This window comes from Papio anubis, chromosome 5 (genome assembly GCF_008728515.1).
Source record: "Papio anubis isolate 15944 chromosome 5, Panubis1.0, whole genome shotgun sequence".
Classification (NCBI taxonomy): Eukaryota; Metazoa; Chordata; class Mammalia; order Primates; family Cercopithecidae; genus Papio; species Papio anubis.
In genome coordinates, this window is record NC_044980.1 from 125691657 (window position 1) to 125713822 (window position 22166).

Sequence of the window (22166 nt, forward strand, 5' to 3'; positions counted from 1 at the left end):
ATAGAAACAGGTTCTTAAAACAACAGTTTGAGAAGCCCTTACCACCTCAGGCCTACAATACCATAATAGTTTGCAATAAATATGAATGTCTTTTTTTTTTTTTTGATAGAATCTTGTTCTGTTGCCCAGGTTGGAGTGCAGTGGTGCAATCACAGCTCACTGCAGCCTTGACCTCCCAGGTTCAAGTGATCCTCCCATCTCAGCCTCCCCAGTAACGGGGACCACAGGCATGGGCCACTATGCCAAGGTTTCGTTTTGTTTTTTCAATTTTTGGTAGAGACAGGGTCTTGCTATGTTGACCAGGGGGTCGCAAACTCCTGGCCTCAAGAGAGTTTCTTGCCTCAGCCTTCCAAAGTGCTGGGATTACAGGCATGAGCCACTGTGTCCGGCTATATTAATGTCTTTTAAATCTCTCTCCCATATTGCCATCAAAGCTTTCTTAAATACCTCTTGATCCAAGATGCTCTCAATTCTATTACCCTGCTAATTATCTTCATAAACAGTTGTCACTATCTGAATTTATCTATTTATTTACTTATTTACTGTCTGTCTCCCACTAGAATGGGAATGGCAAGACAATTTTTAATCCATATGATTTTAGTCAAGCCATTTAGAGTTTTCTTACATTATGAAAGATACATTTTATTTACTTACCTTAGTTGGAAAAGGAAATTTGGAAGGTTCTGTTTTGCATGGTGTATGAATAGCCGTTAGAGGGGGAGGCCATGAATGCGTCATCTCCTGAAATGTAATTATTACAGTTTGTTTTCAACCAGGTCAAGGATAAAAATTATGCAGCTAAAAACCAGATTTGTATTTATAAATACTGGTTTCATGACAGCTCCTCCAAAATTCTACATACTTAGTCAATAAATATTAAGCACAATTGTGTGTAAGGCACTATGGTGTAGGTAGTAATAAGAAGATCAGTAAACACTCCCTGGCTTTGAGGAGTTTACAATTCAAATTATGAAACCTGTGAATAGTTACAGAAATCAGCCTGTAATCAAATACAAGGCACATAATAAAACACTAAAAAGGAAGAGCTTGCTGTGATAGTGGGAGGAAGGGGACAATGATAAAGAAAACAGCTAACATTTACTGTGTACCTTGAATGGGCCAGACACTGTGCTAAGTGTTTTACATGTTTATTACTCATTTAGTACTCACGATGACATGATGAGGTTGATACCACTATCATCCTATCTCTATTTAGGATGAAACTGAAGCACAAAAGTCAATTATTCAAGGCCATACACTTAGTAAATAATGAACATTATATTTCATCCTCAAAAGTCTGGCTATAGAGTCTATATAATCGTAGAAAAAATTTGTCAGGGGAAGAAATCAGAAGAGAAATTTCAAAAACACAGGAGGAGGAAAACGGAAAAGCAAGACCCTAAGTTTGATTTCATTCAATGCCTTCTGCCTAATCTTAATGCCAAATATGTCTGGGTGAGGTCTGGTAAGATTACAATGTGTATGTTAGACAAGCCGAGAAGACAGAGGTATGAGAATAAGGAGAGAGTATATTATTTCTGGCATTTAGTTCAAAGTAAGTCATCAGGTAAATTAAGGAAACGCAACAAATTAATAGTGGTATAATACCTAGGAATTTATCGCATAGCAATATCCACACAGTTTTGTAAAGATACACATACAAGGGGCTCACACTTTAAAAACTGAAACAACCTAGGTAGTCAATGTGAAAGTTGTAAGAATCAAAATGGAGTCACTAATATTTATATATATATATATATATATAACACACCCTGAGCTGCAAAAGACCATGAAGAAAGGTTTCTCATGCTTGTATGCCTGATAAACAAAAAAGTCTACAAAAACCACAACCTTGCACAAAGGTCATCAAAACCCTAAACCAAAAAAAGACTTCCATAAAGACACCTGTCCAGCTTGTCCGACCTCAGACTGGTGTCCTCCTTACTACTGATCTTTGTAGCCAAGGATAATTATTTCAAAAACAATTACATAATCGTCTTCATTTTTTCCTTTAAAAACCTTTGTCTCTCTTTACCTCCTTGAATGTGCACATAGACTACTATGGCACGTGTACTCCCAATGCAATGCTCTATTCCCATCATCTTTTCTTTTAGAGAGTCTCTGTTATTTAGGTTGACACCAACACAGTACAGATTAAATAAATTACCAGACATCTACAAAACAGAACACCAAGTAGACATTAAAATGAGAAATTTAACTGTTGATATGTAATGATCTCCACAGTATTTTATTAACTGACAAAGACGAATCACAGTCTATGTCCTAGTTAATGTTTAGCTTTGGGCAACAGAATGACAGAAGGAAGAAGAGACAAAGGAACTTGATATTTTACTACTTGAACCTCTTAAAATAGCCACCTGCATATAAATGCTCTTTATCCCCTTAAAATGCTTTGTTTTTTAATGGAATTTCACTTCCTGAAATAATATTATATAATAGATTGCTTCCTACATCCAGCTCTAGAATATCAGCTCAAAGGCATAACATTATGACCACTATATTCCCAGTGGTTGACACAAAGTAGGTGCTCAATGAGCATGCCTTGAATAAATCATTTTTTCAATAAATATACATCACGTTTAGAGTAAATTTTTTTTTAAGTTCATGATGGGGCTCCTAAAAATGATATGACTACAAATACAAAGAAAATATGAAGGGAACACACACCTGAAGTTCCTTGCATACTACAGACAGGAAAGGGAAAAGGAAACAAAAACTCATAAACTCAGCTTTTTAGAATTGGCATTTTATATCTCAAATAGCAAAACTCTCAATTGAAAATTTGATTTAATACTCCAAGTATCATCGAATCACTGAGCACCTAAAGGCCAAGTGCCAAGCCCTTGTACATATAAAATATAGATGTCAATAACATTAAAGAGATCATTAAATGTAAGAAAATCTTTCAGGTACTAATAATTCTATGCACTGTTGAGGATTCAGAGGAAAATATTTATGCTCCCTTATACTTTTTATATACATGACAACTAAGAAATGTATGACATTCAAATGAAAGAGCTGTCACTGTGGTCTCATAATCTGATATGGGGGAAGAAGGATTTCATTGGGATTCCAGGAAAAAACAATCTATATATAACTGAAGAGGTAGGAGAAATTCCAACCTTACTTTATTTAAGGAGGTAAAAGAGCAAGAAAGTATGTGGCTTAGGGAAACCAGTTTGGCAAAAGTGGTCATTCAGTAATGAGATAGGTTAGGATTGGCCTGCGGATATTAAATTTGGATACTATTCTTTCTATAGTCTTAGAGAGCCACTGAAAATTTTTAAGGGAAAAATTAATTTATGAAGACTAGGGCCTGAAGTAAAGAATCAGGTAGCAATGCAAAAGACATATGAGCAGGGAGATTCTGGAGGCAGAAAGCCTGAATGAGGACTCAATGTTATAATTACTGAAGCTCAAGGTGGCAGAAATGGGAAGAAAGGAATGGATATTTAAAAAACAAAAATTTTAAAAGTCTACATCCAGTTTTGCAACTACATAGAATATGACGAAGAAATTAGAGATATTTAGGATTCTACACTTACAAGCACGGGAAAGTGGTGTACTACTAATCCAAGGAAGTCTGATAAGTATGGCTTTAGACATGTTGAGTCTGAAGCAGCAAAGAGAAATAAATCCAAATGGAAACTCAGCTAAGAAGCAATTAAGAGACAAACCAAAACCCAAAGGAGGTCAATGCAGGAGAGAAAGACTAAACAGCTGTCAAACAGATAAAACCAAGAATGGTGGAAAAGGCAAGTCAAAGAGCAGAAAGAGCAGAGGCTACAAGAATGCACCTGCACTTAAGAGATAAGAGAAGGCACAAGGGTTCCAAAAAGGGCAAAAAAAGAGAGGCAAGAAAGGTGGAAGGCAAACAAAAACAATGAAGCATAAAAACAGTCAAGGAAAGAAGAATGTTTCCAGAAGGAAAAAATAAATAGCAGAAAGAATAAAAAAGAACTCAACTAATGCCTCTGGATGGAGGGAGAAAGATAATGACCATAGAGAAACGGGTTCTGCAAAATGGCAGAGGTAAAAGGGAGATTACAGTGGACTAAAGGAAGGAATGGGAAAGAAAAGAGTGGAAGCAACCAATGCAGGTAGTCTTTCAAAGGTGTTCACAGTGAATTGTAAGTATAGACACAAATTCAGAAGCTCACAAAAAAAAAAAAAAAAAAAAAAAAAAAGAAAACAAGAAAATACAAGCAATATGTGACTCACAGTTTTCTCCACTAAGCAAAAAGTAGTCATTGTCATTCACTAATTCACTGGACTTTCTCTTTTTCTAATAGATAATGTACTTTTTGGTCATGTGTCAATTTTAAACATGTTTCATTAAATATCCAAAATGTTGGCTGCGCGTGGTGGCTCATGCCTATAATCCCAGCACTTTGGGAGGCCAAGGCAGGCAGATAGGAGTTCCAGACCAGCCTGGCCAACATGGTGAAACCTCATCTCTACAAAAAAAAAAAAAAAGTAGCCAGGCTTGGTCGCGGGTGCCTATAATCCCAGCTACTCAGGAGGCAGAGGCAGGAGAATCACTTGAACCTGTGAGGTGGAAGTTACAGTGAGCCGAGATCATGCCATTGCACTCCAGCCTGGGTGACAGAGTAAAATTCCGGTTCAAAAAAAAAAAAAAAATGTGTAAAACAGCCAGGTGCAGTGGCTCAGGCTATAATCCCAGCACATTGGGAGGTCGGGCGGGGGGGTGGGGGAGGGGGAGTAACTTAAGGTCAGAAATTCAAGACCAGCCTGGACAATGTGGTGAAACCCCATCTCTACTAAAAATACAAAAATTAGCTGGACGTGGTGGTGGGCGCCTGTAATCCCAGCTACTCAGGAAGCTGAGGCACAAGAATCACTTGAACCCAGGAGGCAGAGGTTACAGTGAGCCGAGATCATGCCACTGTACTCCAGACTGGGCAACAGAGTGAGACTCTATATCAAAAAAAAAGAAAAAAAAAACCAAAATGTGCAAAACTGGAAGAAAATCTATTACTGTAAGATTTGACCAGTATGTAGAGATGAACAAAAGCAAAGTATTTTGATCATAATGGTTTGACTGATAACTACTGAGTTTTTCGCACTTCGAATTATTAACAGTTAAGCATGAAAAAGTACGGTTATAATTGGCTTGTTGATATTTTCCAGGCAAAGTAAGTGTTAAGATTAAAATCTATTTTACTTAAAAGCAAAGAACGTGGCTGGGCGCAGTGACTCACACCTGTAATCCCAGCACTTTGGGAGGCCGAGGCAGGTGGATCACCTGAGGTCAGGAGTTCCAGGCCAGCCTGGCCAACATGGTGAAACCCCATCTCCGCAAAAATACAAAAATTAGCTGGGCATGATGGCGGGCGCCTGTAATCCCACCTACTCAGGAGGCTAAGGTGAAAGAATCACTTGAATCTGGGAGGTGGAGGTTGCAGTGAGCTGAGATCGCACTATTTGCACTCCAGCCTGGGCGACAGAGTGAGACTGCATCTCAAAACAACAACAACAAAAAACACAAAGAACAAAACTAGCTCTTTGAAGGCAAATGGTAAACAAAGAAGATAGTAAATTATTTATGATGGACATAATCAAGTTACAAATATAAGCAAACTGTTGCTTCAGATCCTTTGTGAAATACAGAGGGTAAGAGGGTGGCAGAGCATAAAAAATTAAAGAGATTGAAAAGATTTTTTTAAAAAAACTTACTTTTAGGATTTCATCCACACAGCTCACATCACCAGAAGCTGATGCCTTGAGAGAAAAAGCAGCACACATCAGATTTTTATCAGTAGATTTTTAGTATTTGCTTCACAGACTTAAAAACATTATTAAAAGTATTTATGACCCCATTACTCTAAATCAGTACACTGTTTAGAATCTTTGGATTAATTTCCTTAAATACAAATTTTTCAAGCACCAGAAAATTTTAATCACCAAACTATACAAAGCTGGGGGAACTTTATAGTTTGCAAATGTTTTAAGTTTTTTATCCTATATTTTAGATTATAAATAATTTTTAGAATGTAATTTTTCAGGTGTGCAGCTTGTCCAAAAATTTAAGCTTATCTATATATAAAATCTATCATGATACTGAGATACATCATTGCACATAAACAAAGTTAACCCATTTATGCCAGAGGTTGTAAATTTTTTGTGTGAAGAATCAGACCTCGGCAATGACCTTGAGCAGTAGGATATAAGTAACTCCTACGAGCTTAGCATTCCAATAATGGAACACTAAGCATAAATGGGTTAAACAAGTATTACTGAAAGATTACTAGTCTGGAACATGGACATTTTACATAGTCTTTCTAAATCACAAAAAGCAAATTGCTTATTCTAAGGCACAAACAGGAATTAGAGAGCCGAACTTAAGTCAAACTCTAAAGATCATGTTGTTTAAAGAAATAACAAATTACCATTTTACTGTTCTCTTGAGAGGAGTAATTAGATAACAAATGCCACTCAAAGTGAGTTTCCCAAGGCTACTGGAAAGATGTTTTAAACGTTTGCAAAACAGCATTTTACATTACCTGGATTCTTCCTTCCACCCTTTTGAGCTAACAGTTGTAATTTTTTGGCTACTGACATTGTTTTCCAAATTTTTTTTTATTGTGCAAACTACATGAAAAGATAAAATTTGGGGTTGGGTGCGGTGGTTCACGCCTGTAATTCCAGCACTTTGGGAGGCCAAGGCAGGCGGATCATGTGAGGTCAGGAGTTCAAGACCAGCCTGACCAACATGGTGAAACGCCATCTCTACTAAAAATACAAAATTAGCCGGCCATGGTGGCACACGCCTGTAATCCCAGCTACTCGGGAGGCTGAGGCAGGAGAATTGCTTGAACCTGGGAGGCAGAGGTTGCAGTGAGCTGAGATCGTGCCATCGCACTCCAGCCTGGGCAACAACAGCGAAACTCCGTCTCAAAAAAAAAAAAAAAAGAGAGAGAGAGAGAGAGACAAAATTTGGGCCAGGCATGATGGTCATGTCTATAACCTCAACACTTCGGAAGGCCAAGATGAGAGGATCACTTGAAGCCAGGAGTTCCAGACCAGCCTGGGCAACATGATGAGATACCCATCTTGAAAAAAAAGATATAATTTCAGCTATTTCACAATGAAATGTTCCAAAAGGCTTTGGTATGCAATTCAATTTAAATTTCAAACCATCACTATGAACCTGGAACAGCTGTCTCCATCCTTTAAGTACAACCAGAGAAAATGATCATAGCATTCAAAGTATACAATATTACCATTTCCACAGACCCGAAAGTCCCATTTATCATAACCATACACCATGACCTGCATCTCATTCATTAGTAACAATGTAAGCATAGAAAAGTTAATTTTGTTTTTAAACAACAAAGGTATATTGTTCTATAAAATCAAAATGCAGAAATCGAAGGTATCAATTGGTCATTCTTTTATTCTATAACTGACTTGTCATCTTAATATTTGAAAACTGTGAATGACATTTTCTCCATTTCCCAAGAGGACAAGTCAAAAGATCTACGGATCCACTTAGGAGTAACTCACAAGTCTGTCTTTACATTTTTTTTTCATCTTTCAACTTTTACATTCCTTACTATTAAGGCAAAGAAGCAGTGTTCAAGTTCAATCATAATTTCATGATCAGTCAATTGCTTCACATAGTCACAATGTTAAAAGCTCTAAATGTGTGACTTACATCCAGTGGTTGGGAAGGGATTTTCAGCTTGGTGAGATGTGCTTTGCTGCTGGGCTTCAGCTCAGTCATGCTGTTGCCGTGAGATTGGCTGCTGTAGTGCTCAGAGGACAGCTTTGGTTCCATGGACTCCTGTCCGTCCATGGGCCGCACATAGGCAGTGGGTTTCTGTAACATTGAATTGGACTTTGACATCAATGAGGGTGGGAAAGATTGATTTGAGTGCTGCCCACTTGAAAAAGGTACACGGGAAGGAGAATCCCAGTTTGCATCAGGGTCCCGAGGTGATTTGGAGCGTTGATGTTCCTTGCTATGGTGATCATTCCCATGAGACCTGGAATGACTAGAGCTTAATGAAGAAACAGCCTGGGGTTTTCCAGGGCTGGAAGAACGTGATTTGGAGTGTTCTGATCCATGCTGGCCTTTTTTCCGGCTGCTGCTCCCACTACTGTTATATGACTCACGGTCATGCCTCTGACCACTACTGTTAGTGCCACTACTGCTACCTGCACTGGTCCGCTGGCTACTATGTCCACTCTGTAAGCCTGAAGACCGCTTCTGAGACTGAGAAGTGCTGGGTGCGGGTCCTACTGGAGTCCATTTGCTACTCTGATGAGAGCCTCCATGTCTCTGTTCAAAGAAATTTGGGTTAGATTTTTCATCTGCTGATGGTGGTACTGTAGGCTTGGGAATTGCAACAAGCTTTGGTATAGATCTGTCTCCTATGAAATCCTTCATTTCATCGTAGTTTCCAAGCATACTCTGAATACGACTTGATAACTTATCTTCTTTGCTAGTCTACAAAAAATAAAAATAAAATTATACAATGAGCATAATCAGAAATAAAATATGCTTCTGAACTAATTTTCCAAACTTCGAATGGAAAGGGGCTTTTCAAAGGAAGGCTTTACCTCATATCTTAACATTAATACCTTGAAGCATACTCCAAATGTATCAGTCTGTAGTGAAAAAAAAAATCATTGAAAAGTGCCTAAAAATAACCATACTAAAATATAATCCGAGCGCAGTAGCACGTGCCTGTACTTTCAGCTACCCTGTGCAGCTGAGGCAGGAGGATTGCTCGATTCCAAGATTTTGAGGCTCCAGTGCACTACGATTTCACCTGTGAACAGCAACTGCACTCCAGCATGGGTAACATAGCAAGACTCTTGTCTTTTAAATTCACAAAGTATTTTGAAGGGCCAGGTGCAGTGGCTCATACCTGTAATCCCAGCACTTTCGGAGGCTGAGGCGGACAGATCACCTAATGTCAGGAGTTCCAGACCAGCCTGGCCAACATGGTGAAAACCCATTTCTAGCAAAAATACGTAAGTTAGCCAGGCGTGGCTGGACATGGTGGCTCACACCTGTAATACTAGCACTTTGGGAGGCCAAGGCAGGCAGATCACCTGAGGTCAGGAGTTGAAGACCAGCCTGGCCAACATGGTGAAACCCTGTTTCTACTAAAAATACAAAAATTAGCTAGGCATGATGGCAGATGCCTGTAATCCTAGCTACTCAGGAGGCTGAGGCAGGAGAATTGCTTGAACCCAGGAAGTGAAGGTTGCAGTGAGCCAAGATTGTGTCATTGCACTCCAGTAAGACTCCACCTCCAAAAAAAAAAATTAGCCGGGCAAGGTGGTGCATGCCTGCAATCCCAGCTACTCGGGAGGCTGAGGCAGAAGACTCACTTGAACCCAGAAGTCAGCGGTGGCAACGAGCCGAGATCATGACATGGCACTCCAGCCTGGACGAAAGACCGAGACTGTGTCTCAAAAAAAAAAGTCTTTTGAAGAACAGTAAAGTAATCTGCCTTTATAAAATTACGTTCCACAGGCCAGCAGATTAGCTAACGCTTATATTTTGGCAGTTTATGAAAATATTATATTCCTTATAATTCAATGTTATAGTTACAAGCAGAAACAAAAATTTAACGAACAAGTGATACCCAAATAATTGTCTATAACAATAGAAAAATCAGACTGATACTGAAGACACATTTATTCAAACATACTAATAATCTCCGAAACTTTGTAAACTAAGTAGCAAATGGCAGTGAGGAGTAACAAAAGCATCTACGAAATATTCATTTTTTATTGATATCATACTTAAAGAACACCTAGGAAAAATCAAACAATGCAAATTGAGTCACAAAATTCTAATTTAATTCAAGGCTCAGAATGGTGAAGTACCCGCCCATAGTTAGTAGCACAACTAGGAAAATAGAGATAAATGTGTGAGCCAACTCAGAACACATTTTTAAGAACACAAGACAGCAATAGGAGGTGGGTTGGAAGATGACTTTTAGGGTGCTAGTAACGTTCTATTTCTTGATCTGAGCTGTATGAAGCTGTTGATGCTGTGAAAATTCTTCAAGCCATAACACCTATTTTGTGTATTTTCTGTAAGCATAACATACTCCAAAGAAAAGTTTATCCCCAAAAAAGTATGTTCTATGTAAAGGACAGGAAAAAAAATGATAAGTGGTATTCACAGTAATTCTTTTCTAATATAAACATTCAAATATGAAATATTTTAAAAGCAAAAATGTCATGCTAATGGGAAAAAAACATTCACAGAAGGGCAACTTACAACTTTGTATGGCTCTGCAAAGAGAGGAGAGCTAGGTGGGAAGGCGTCTTCACCCTGCTGAATTTCCTGATTCCGCCTTTCCCGTTCTTTCATACGCAGCACATTCCGGTCTTCACGGTTCATGTTGCTATGAAAAGAAACACAGTCTTTGTATCACAAAAATAAAAGGAAAAATTAAATATTCTGTACAGATTTTGTCAGTTTAACACTTCAATCACAGATTCCCTTTTGACCTCCAAGTAAAAACAGGCATTAGTGCTGAAGCTGGGTTTTGGTAACGGTTTTATCAACATATACCAATAGTGTCTTCCACAACTATTCCAAGGAAACATTAGCCCTGAATATTAGAACCCACCCCAACAAAACACCTAACTTTATCAATGTTTGAAGTACTCTGTTATCTAAAAGCAAAAACTTGTACATTCAGAGGGAAAGTAGTATTTGAACACAAATTCTCAATATTTCCTTTTGGGCCTTCCTCTTCGGAAATCTGCCTATTCTTTGCCCTTAGAAGCATATAACCCACTCCCAACTACCACCCTTCCCCCCAGGGTCCAGTTCTTTTCTCTACTTTGCATCTACCTTATCTTGATTTCTTTTTGTCCCAAACACAGCTTCCTTGGTGTCCATCCTTATGGTAGTTTGACCTCAGCTTTGCTGTTGCTCTAGATTCCCTAAAAAACGACATTTCTGCTCTAAATATATTAATATTTCAATTAACACCTCAATAAATGGCAAAACCCAGGTTTTCAATAAATGGCAAAACTCAGGTTTGATTCCAAGTTAATCAAAAATTAACTTGGGTTAGTAACAGTAACTAAAATTGCATTGAAAAAGGAAGTCTTTGGAGTGGGGGAAAAAATGGAAGTCCCATCTCTATAATCATGACAGTTTGTCTTATTTTCACTAGAACAAACCAAAAGCAATACAGCCGATTTATAGCAGCAAGGATTTTGGTTAAATAGACAATGGTAATAAAGGCTGTCAAACTCTGGCACTAGGGATTACCAGGGAATCTGCAACTCTTCCCTGGAGACATATTGAATAATCAGACCTGGTTTTTTTTTTTTTTTTTTTTTTAAAAAGTCCCACTGGAGCCCAGAAGGAAACAATCAGGTTATATGTGTGGAGCATTTCTGGCCTATAATTCATAAATCTAATCAGAAAATTAAAGTTCATCAGAAACTGTAATTATAAAATTAGAATTAGTAACAAAACCAGTATTATACTCTTTTTTTTTTTGGAACACAGTCTTGCTCTATTATCCAGGCTGGAGTACAGTGGTGTGATCTCTCAGCTCACCACAACCTATGTCTCCCGGGTTCAAGCGATTTTCCTACCTCATTCTCCTAATTTTTTTATTTTTAGTAGAGACAAGATTTTACCATGTTGGCCAGGCTGGCCTGAACTCCTGACCGCAAGCGATCCTCCCGCCTTGGCCTCCCAAACTGCTGGGATTACAGGCATGAGAGCCACCAAGCCTGCCTCAATACTGTACTTTTGAGGCCTTTAATCAGTGGTTAGAATTAGTGAAAGCAAACATTTAAAATTAAAACTTCCTGATTTGCATACTAAGTGTCACGCAATAAAAGCAATTTAATGTTTAGAAAAAAAAAAAAAGAAGGGACCCCAGGTGGGAGAATCACTTGACCTGCCTAGCCAACATGACAAAACCACATCTCCACTAAAAATAAAAAAATTAGCCAGGTGTGGTGGCGCACGCCTGTAATCTCAGCTTCTTGGGAGGCTCAGGCAGGAGAATCACTTGAACCTGGGAGGCAGAAGTTACAGTGAGCCATGATTGTGCCACCACTGGACTCCAGCCTGGGAGACAGAACAAGACTCTGTCTCCCAAAAAAAAAAAAAAATGTTCTAAGTGTTTCAGATATGTTTTCAAATTGTTTTGTATGTGTACAATTTTCTAATAAGCTTAAACAGGATTTCTTTGGTTTCGTTAGTACTTAGCACTCTACAGAACCACAAAAAGTATTTCAATCTTTCTTTAAAAAATACCACAAAACTTAAATATTCATAAAACAAAACCAAAGAACATATTATACTCCATCACATTTGAACCAAGTAATAGTTTTATATCACTAACAACCATGCTTCAAATAGGCCTCTTGGGTTATGGTTCTGCCAACATACCTGAGAGACTAAGGAGTATGTTAACTACCAATTTCCTTAAATTTTAATCCTGAAAAATCTGAAAACTTCTTTTTTTTTTTTTTTTGAGACGAAGTCTCGCTCTTGTCCCCCAGGCTGGAGTGCAATGGCACGATCTCAGCTCACTGCAACCTCCACCTCCCGGGTTCAAGCAATTCTCCTGCCTCAGCCTCCTGAGTAGCTGGGATTACAGGTGTCTGCCACCATGCCCGGCTAATTTTTGTATTTTTAGTAGAGATGGGGTTTCACCGAGTTGGCCAAACTCCTGGTCTCAAATTCCTGACCTCAGGTGATCCGCCCGCCTCGGCCTCTCAAAGTGCTGGGATTACAGGCGTGAGCCTGAAAACTTCTTTAAAGTATGGTTTAAGGCTAGGAGCGGTAGCCCACAACTGTAATCCCAGCACTTTGAGAGGCCGAGGCGGGCGGATCACTGGAGGTAAGGAGTTCAAGACCAGCCTGGCCAACACAGTGAAACCCCATCTCTACTACAAAATACAAAAAAGTAGCCTGCCAAGGTAGCAGGTGCCTGTAATCCCAGCTACTCAGGAGGCTGAGACAGGAGAACTGCTTGAACCTGGGAGGCGGAGGCTGCAGTGAGTCAAGATTGTGCCACTGGACTCCAGCCTGGGTGACAACAGCAAGACTCCATCTCAAAAAAATAAAAACAAAAAATAAAGTATGATTTAATTTTATAGATTGAGAAGCACTAAAATCGTCATTCAGGAAATATTTCTGTATCTCTTGTAAAAATAGGTGATTCCCATAATAAAATTATTTCTGTAATTCAACACCAAAGAAACTGTTTTTTTTTTTTTTTAACTGGCTACCAGGAAGCTAAGAACTAAATTAACTCACTGTAATAATTAGGTCGGGTGCCGTGGCTCACTACTGTAATCTCAGCACTTAGGGAGGCTGAGGCAGGCGGATCACCTGAGGTCAAGAATTCAAGATCAGCCTGGCCAACATGGTGAAACCCCATCTCTACCACAAATACAAAAATTAGCCAGGCGTGGTGGCAGGTGCCTATAATCCCAGCTACTTGGGAGGCTGAGGCAGGAGAATCACTTGAACCCGGGAGGCAGAGGTTGCAGTGAGCCAAGATCGCACCAGTGCACTCCAGCCTGGGCGACAGAGCAAGACTCCACCTCAAATTTAAAAAAAAAGTAAGCAATCAACTCTTCAGAAAATATCAGCTGGGTGTCCTCTATCTCCTACCTAGAGATAATGTCAGACCCCATAGGCTGAGTGAGGGTTCAGTCCCTAAGGCTGCCCCCCACTGTTGATGTCAATCCCAAGTCCCAGGTTGTTTTACCTGTGCTTCTGACCAACTGGCTAAAAATCGGGATTCTGCAATCCCTTCCTTTGGTTTTAATAATTTGTTAGAGAAGCTCACAGAATGAATGGAAACCTGGTCACTGGACTCTTACAAACGTTATTTTAAAGTATATAAATAAACAGTAAAATAAAGAGTTACAGAGGTGAGATGTACAATGTTGTAGGAGCTTCAACTCCCTTGGAGAATGGTGTGCCACCCCCTCAGAACATTAACATGTTCTAGCTTACCTTTCTGGAAGCCCCCTAAACTCAGTCCTTTTGACCTTTTTTTTTTTTTCCCCCAAGACAGGAGTTTCGCTCTTGTTGCCCAGGCTGGAGTGCAATGGCACCATCAGGGCTCACCGCAACCTTCACCTCCTGGGTTCAAGTGACTCTCCTGCCTCCTGAGTAGCGCGGATTACAGGCATGTGCCACCATGCTAGACTAATTTTGTATTTTAAGTAGAGACGGGGTTTCTACATGTTGGTCAGGCTAGTCTCAAACTCCCAACCTCAGGTGATCCACCCGCCTCAGCCTCCCAAAGTGCTGGGATTACAGGTGTGAGCCACTGCACTCGGCCCATGTCAGATAGTATTAATCCTGCCGCTTGACAAAACACCATTTATCACCTGGGTACAGTGGCTCATGCCTGTAATCCCAGCACTCTGGGAGGCCGAGGCATGAGGATCCCTTGAGCTCAGGAGTTCAAGACCACCTTGGGCCACATGATGAGACCCAGTCTCTACAAGGCTACTGAGATGGGAAAGGGGTCCTTCAAGTACACCTGGGTCTTGGATAAACTGAAAGCTAAGTGTGAGGGTGGTGGTACTGATGATAGTTCCCTGTGGGAACTTGAGGCCAGAAAGTATTATGTAACTAGTTGATGCCCCAAGACAAAGACATTTAAAAAAAACATGATCACAGGCACATCTCAGGCTGACTGTGCTACCCTGATTGTTGCAGCTGGTGAATTTGAAGCTGGCATCTCCTTCTGACTTACACACTGGGTGTGAAACAACTAATTGTTGGAGTTAACAAAATGGATTCCACTTAGCCACCCTACAGACAGAAGAGATACAAGGAAATGGTTAAGGAAGTCAGCACTTACAATAAGAAAGTTGGCTACAACCCCAACACAGTAGCATTTGTGCCAATTTCTGGTTGGAACGATGGCAACATGCTGGGGCCAAGTGCTAACATGCCTTGGTTCAAGGGATGGAAAGTCACCTATAAAGATGGCAATGTTAGTGTAAACACTCTGCTTGACGCTCTGGATTGCATCCTACTACCAACTTGTCCAACTGACAAGCCCTTGTGTCTGTCTCTCCAAAGACCGCTCTGCAAGCGGTCACCTTGGCTCCAGTCAATGTTACAACTAAAGCCAAATCTGTTGCAATATACCATGAAGCTTTGAGTGAAGTTTTTCCTGGGAACAATGGGGGCTTCAACGTCAAGAACATATCTGTCAAAAATGTTCATCATGGCCACGTTGCTGGTGACAGGAAAAATGACCCACCAATGGAAGCAGCTGGCTTCACTGCTTCGGTGATTAACCTGAACCACCCAATCTAAATCAGTGCTGGCTATGCTCCTGTAATGGACTGCCACACGGCTCACACTGCCTGCAAGTTTCCTGAGCTGAAGGGAAAGACTGATTGCCATTGTGGTGAGCTGAAAGATGGCCCTAAATTCTTGAAATCTGGTAATACTCCTGCGTCTTTGATATGGTTCCTGTCAAGCCCATGTGTGTTGAGAGCTTCTGACTATCCTCCTCTGGGTTGTTTTGTTGTTCATAATGCAAGACAGCCAGTTGCTGTGGGTGTCATCAAAACAGAGGATAAGGCCAGGCAAAGTGGTTCACGCCTGTAATCCCAGCACTTTGGGAAGCTGTGGCAGGAGGATCACTTGAGCTCAGGAGTTTGAGACCAGCCTGGGCAACATGGTGAAACCCCATCTCTACCAAAAATAGAAAAAATTAGCTGGGTGTGGTGGCATGCATCTGTGGTCCCAGCTACTCAGGAAACTGAGGTCTGGGGAATGCTTGAGCCTGAGAGGTGGAAGTTCAAATAAGTCAAGATAGCACCACTGCACTCCAGCCTAGGTGACAGAGTGAGACTCTCAAAAAATTAAAAACTGGCCAGGTGCCGTGGCTCACGCCTGTAATCCCAGTACTTTGGGAGGCTGAGGCAGGCAGATAACCTGAGGTCAGGAGTTCGAGACCAGCCTGGTCAACAGAGTGAGACCCCATCTCTACTAAAAATACAAAAATTAGCCAAGTGTGGTGGCAGGTGCCTGTAATCCCAGCTACTTGAGAGGCTGAGGCAGGAGAATCACTTGAACACGGGAGATGGAGGTTGCAGTGAGCTGTAACCATGCCATTGCATTCCAGCCTGGGCAACAAGAGTAAAACTCCGTCTCGAAAAAAATTTTTTTTTAATTAAAAAAAAAAACAGTGGACAAGAAGGTTCCTGGACCTGGCAATATCATCGAGTCTGCCCAGAAAGCTCAGAAGACTAAATGAATATCATCCCTAATACCTGCCACCCCAGTCTCAATCAATGGTAGAAGAACAGTCTCAGAACTGTTTGTTTTGATTGGCCATTTAAGTTTAACAGTAAGAGACTGGTTAATGATAACAGTGCATGGTAAAACCTTCAGAAGGAAAATATGACTGTTTTGTGATCCACTTTGAGTTTTTTTCACATGGCAGTTTTAAATTACTAGTTTTTAAATTAGTACTGTTTAATGGAAGCAACAGGACCAAGAATCCATCTCAGAATTTTGAGACCCATGAAACAAAGTTTAATAAGAGGCTGGTTCCAAGGTAGTCAGTTATCTCAACTGATTGTTCACAGTCAAGTTATAGACTGAACTCCTTGTTCTAGTCTTTGACCCCTTCTCACTATCACAGTTGACTGCCTAGTTTTAAAAATAGACAAACAAGGCCGGCACTGTGGCTCGTGGCTCATGCCTGTAAACCCAGCACTCGGAAGGCCGAGGCGGGAGGATCACCTTAGATCAGGAGTTCGAGACCAGCTTGGCCAACATGGTGAAACCCCATCTCTACTAAAAATACAAAATTAGCTGGGCATGGTGGCGTGCATCTGTAATCCCAGCTACTTGGGAGGCTGAGACAGGAGAATTGCTTGAACCTAGGAGGTGGAGGGAGGTTGCAGTGAGCCGAGATTGCACCACTGCACTACACTCCAGCCTGGGCGACAGAGCAAGACTCTATCTCAAAATAAAATAAAATGAAATAAAATAAAAATAAAAATAAACAGGCCGGGCACGGTGGCTCACGCCTGTAATCCTAGCACTTTGGGAGGCTGAGGCGGGCGGATCACCTGAGGTCAGGAGTTCGCGACTAGCCTGACCAACGTGGAAAAACCCCGTCTCTACTAAAAATGCAAAATTAGCCAGGTGTGGTGGCACATGCCTGTAATCCCAGCTACTCGGGAGGCTGAGGCAGGAGAATCACTTGAACCCAGGAGGCGGAGGTTGCGGTGAGTCAAGTTGCGCCATAGCACTGCAACCTGGGCAACAAGAGCAAAACTCCGTCTCAAAAAAAGAATAAACAAGTAAAGTTTAATGAGAAAAAAACCCACAATATCACTCCACACCCATTAGGATGGCTATGATAAAAACGAAATCACAAAACAACACATGTTGGTGAGGATGTAGACAAATTGGAACCTTTGTGCACTGCTGGTGGGAATATGCAATGGTGCAGCTGCTATGGACTGGCAGTTCCTCAAAAACTTTAACAAATAATTACTGTAGGATCCAGCAATTTTACTCCTAGGAATATATCCAAAGGAACTGAAAGCAGAGACTCAAACAGATCCATGTACACCAATGTTCACAGTGGCATCATTCACAATAGCCAAAAGATGGAAACAACCCAAATATCCATCAACAGATGGTGATCCATCAACACAGAGAAGCAAAATGTGGTATATATATACAATGGAATACTGTTTAGCCATAAGGAATGAAATTCTGATACATGCTACAACATAGATGAACCTTGAAAACATTATGCTATGTGAAATAAGTTAGACACAAAAGGACACATATTGTATGATTCTACTTAATATGAGGCACCTGGAATAGACAAATTCATAGAGACAGAAAATAGAATAGAGGTGGGGAGGTTCTGTTTGGGATGATGAAAAAGTTCTGGAAACAGTGTTGATGATTGTACAATACTGTGAATGTACTTAATGCCACTGAATTGTATATGTAAAATTATTAAAATAGTACATTTTATGTTATATATATTTTGCCACAATAAAAAAATTAGTACACCGTAAAAATAAAAATTTAAATGCGTATTCCTAGGAATTACATTCATTCTATAATTTTTTTATAAACACATACATTAGTTATAAAACATTTTAGGTCAGGCGTGGTGGCGTGCTCCTGTAGTCCCAGCTACTTGGGAGGTGGAGGCACAAGAATTGCTTGAACCGGGAGGCAGAGGTTGCAGTGAGCCAAGATCACACCACTGCACTTTGTGACGACAGAATAAGACTCTGTCTCAAATAAATAAATTAAATAAATATATAAAACACTTCGTGACTTTTTACAATTTTAATTTTAAAAAATTTAAAACAGCCGAGCGTTGTGGCTCACACCCGTAATCCCAGCACTTTGGGAGGCCGAGGCAGTGGATCACTTGAAGTCACATATTCGAGACCAGCCTGGCCAACATGGCCAAACCCCATCTCTACTAAAACTACAAAAATTAGCCAGGTGTGGTGACATGCACCTGTAGTCCCAGCTATTCGGGAGGCTGAGGCAAGAGAATCATTTGAATCTGGGAGGCGAAAGTTGCAGTGAGCCAAGATTGTGCCACTCCACTTTAGCCTGCACAACAGAGTGAGATTCTGTCCCAAAAAAAAAAAAAAGAAAAGAAAACAGTTTAGTGTAAAATGTGTACTCTAACTTTCCCCATTCAAGTGGAGGTCAGAATTTGTTACAATTTTTTTTTTCACTTAGTGTCTTAGAATAACTATCCTACTGAAAAACGGAGCCATTCAGTTATAAGATTGTTGAGTGATTTAAACTCTGAAAGTCAAAATGAGGTTTAAGCTAAGATTTCAATTATTTTCAAATCCAGTATATTACAACTGCTATTAAACTGTAACTTTACCACAATGCACTATGTTAAAGCACAAAGCCTCAACAGTACGTAATCCCTCTTGGCCTCATTTGGTAGGATTTCTCTACCCATGAGACAGTCTGAAGAGGTCCCTTCCTACAAGTCAGGGAAACAAAGGTTGTACACTTAGAGATCAAAGCCAATAACAAAACATCAGGTCCCAAGACAATATTTAGCACAGAAGGACCTTTGCCCCAAAGTTAGTCATGAGACTTCTATAGCCTTCAGGTTTAAAATAATGTAGTGAAAAACATGAAAGCAAAGATAACAATTCCACACATTTTTGCTTCCTTCATCACATCCTTATGTATTATCTGAATTTCTCATTGTATTTCATAAATCACTGTCAATTGGACCCTCAAAGTTTCCCAGAAATTGTGGTGTTTTTTTTTTTTTTTTTTTTTTTTGAGATGGAGTCTTGCTCTGTCACCAGGCTGGAGTGCAGTGGCACGATCTCGGCTCACTGCAACCTCCACCTCCTGTGTTCAAGCAATTCCTGTGTCTCAGCCTCCCGAGTAGCTAGGACTACAGGCGCATGCCACCATGCCCAGCTAATCTTTTGAACTTTAATAGAGACAGGGTTTCATCATGTTGGCCAAGATGGTCTCAATCTCCTGACCTCATGATCTGCCCGCCTCGGCCTCCCAAAGTGAAACTGTACTATTTTTCTCTGATGAATGCTTTTTCCCATTCCTCACAAGTATTTCATGAAGTTCTATGACTCCCCACAATCCTAATTTCCATTCACAAATAATCTTGTCTTAATGGACAAAGATTAAAAAACAGAATACTAAAAATCAGAGAGAGGCAGCTCCAGCAGCAAACATGGTGTATCATGGCCTCACAGAGATGAGCATGTCCTGGGGCTTTGTTGGCTTCTTTGTGCCCTGGTTCATCCCTAAGGGGCCTAACTGGGGAGTTATCATCACCATGATGGTGACCTGTTCAGTTTGCTGCTCTCTTTTGGCTGACTGCAATTCTGGCCCAGTGCAACCCTCTCTACGCAACATGCTTGAAAGATGAAACCACCTGGTATCTGAAGCAACATTGGCCTTGAGGAAGAAGACATGTTCTACAGTGTTCAGTGATTGAAATCAAGAAAGTGAATCCCTTTTTGGATGCAAAATTACCTCCAAATGCAGGCCACCTTCTTTGACTTTGCCTATTTAGGACATCAGCTGCCTTAAATGTTCATAACACAATTGAATTTTCTTTCTCACAATGCAGTATTTTTTTCCTTCACCTGATTTACACTTTGATGAATTATGTGTGTACTTAACCTAAACTATGCTGATTCCACACAATGTTTATGGACTCCTGTAAGTCAGAAGATGCTCTCTTCTGAGAAATGTATTAATCTATCCCTTGGAATTTATAGATTTGAAGATGGCTCTTGCCTTATCAAAACATGGGAATCAGGCCGGGCGTGGTGGCTCAAGCCTGTAATCCCAGCACTTTGGGAGGCTGAGACGGGCGGATCACAAGGTCAGGAGATCGAGACCATCCTGGCTAACCCGGTGAAACCCCGTCTCTACTAAAAAATACAAAAAACTAGCCAGGCGAGGTGGCGGGCGCCTGTAGTCCCAACTACTCGGGAGGCTGAGGCAGGAGAATGGTGTGAACCCGGGAGGCGGAGCTTGCAGTGAGCTGAGATCCTGCCACTGCACTCCAGCCTGGGTGACAAAGTGAGACTCCATCTCAAAAAAAAAAAAAAAAAAAACATGGGAATCAGTGAAGGGTCTAAAAACTGCTATTAGGCAAACAAGACTCCAGTGGGGCAGTCGCTAGGAAGGCATATTGAGAGGGAAGATCTGTCCCAACAAAACTACACCAAATTATATTTTCAGGATGAAAATCTTATTTCTGCCATCTTTTGTCTTTTTTTTTTTTTTGAGATGGGTCTTGCCATGTTGCCCAGGCTTGTTTCAAACTCCTTGGCTCAAGCAATCCTCCTGCCACAGCCTTCAGAGTAGCTCAGACTACAGGCATGAGCCATCATACCTGGCTCTCTGCCATCTTTTGGAATAAATTATTTTTCTGCTTTAAGAAACGATGGGCCAGGCCCAGTGGCTCACACCTGCAATCTCAGCACTTTGGGAGGCCAATGTGGAAGGACCACTCGAGCCCAGGAGTTCCAGACCAGCCTGGGAAACAAAGTGAGACCTCATCTCTTAAAAAATGTAAAAGTTAGGCCGGGCACGGTGGCTCAAGCCTATAATCCCAGCACTTCGGGAGGCCGAGGCAGGCAGATCATGAGGTCAGGAGATCGAGACCATCCTGGCTAACACGGTGAAACCTGGTCTCTACTAAAAACATACACACACACAAAAATTAGCCAGGCGTGATGGCGGGTGCCTGTAGTCCCGGCTACTCTGGAGGCTGAGGCGGGAGAATGGCATGAACCTGGGAGGCGGAGCTTGCAGTGAGCAGAGATGGCGCCACTGCCCTAGAGCGAGACTCCATCTCAAAAAAAGAAGTAAAAATTAGCCAGGCAAGGTGGTGCATGCCTGTAGTCCTAGCTACTTGGAGACTGAGGCAGAAGGACCACTTGAGCCCAGGAATTTGAGGCTGCAGTGAGCTATGTTTGTGCCACTGCACTCCAGCTCGGCCAACAACAGAGCAAGACCTGGTCTCAAAAATAAATAAATGAAAATAAAAAGCGGCCGGGCAAGGTGGCTCACGCCTGTAATCCCAGTACTCTGGGAAGCCGAGGCGGTTGGATCACGAGGTCAGGAGTTCGAGACCAGCCCAGCCAACATAGTGAAATCCCATCTCAACTAAAAATACAAAAAATTAGCTGGGCCTGGCCGGGTGCAATGTTCACACCTGTAATCCCAGCACTTTGGGAGGCCGAGGCAGACGGATCACCTGAGGTTGGGAGTTCCAGACCAGCTTGACCAACACGTCTCTACTAAAAATACAAAATTAGCCGGGAATGGTGGCACATGCCTGTAATCCCAGCTACTCGGGAGGCTGAGGCAGGAGAATCACTTGAACCCGGGAGGTAGAGGTTGTAGTGAGTGGAGATTGTGCCACTGCACTCCAGCCTGGGCAACAAGAGTGAAACTCCGTCTCAATAAATAAATAAACAAACAAACAAGCCAGGCATGGTGGTGGGTGCCTGTAATCCTAGCTACTCGGGAGGCTGAGGTAGGAGAATCGCTTGAATCCAGGAGGCAGAGGTTGCAGTGAGCCAAGATCGCCCCACTGCTCTCCAGCCCAGGCGACAGTGCG

At 41.3% G+C, this 22166-nt stretch overlaps 1 protein-coding gene and 2 pseudogenes across 4 annotated transcripts in view; 2 read left to right on the top strand and 1 right to left on the bottom strand.

Moving 5' to 3' along the window:
- The window catches only part of AFF4 (AF4/FMR2 family member 4), an 88786-nt gene that overhangs the window by 53601 nt on the left and 13019 nt on the right, over positions 1-22166 (bottom strand). The window contains exons 2-6 of one of the 4 annotated variants that reach the window (XM_021939168.1): positions 10871-10962; positions 10289-10415; positions 7700-8494; positions 5719-5763; positions 655-741 (exon numbers count right to left, since the gene is read on the bottom strand). In XM_021939168.1, coding sequence (XP_021794860.1) covers positions 655-741; positions 5719-5763; positions 7700-8494; positions 10289-10411 — 1050 coding nt within the window. In that variant the 5' untranslated portion in view covers positions 10412-10415; positions 10871-10962. Of the gene's footprint in view, positions 1-654; positions 742-5718; positions 5764-7699; positions 8495-10288; positions 10416-10870; positions 10963-22166 lie in introns of those variants that run through there. The other 3 variants (XM_009209059.3, NM_001168765.1, XM_009209061.4) reach the window with 3 other exon arrangements.
- On the top strand, positions 14668-15714 carry LOC110743529 (annotated as a pseudogene).
- On the top strand, positions 19758-19989 carry LOC108586419 (annotated as a pseudogene).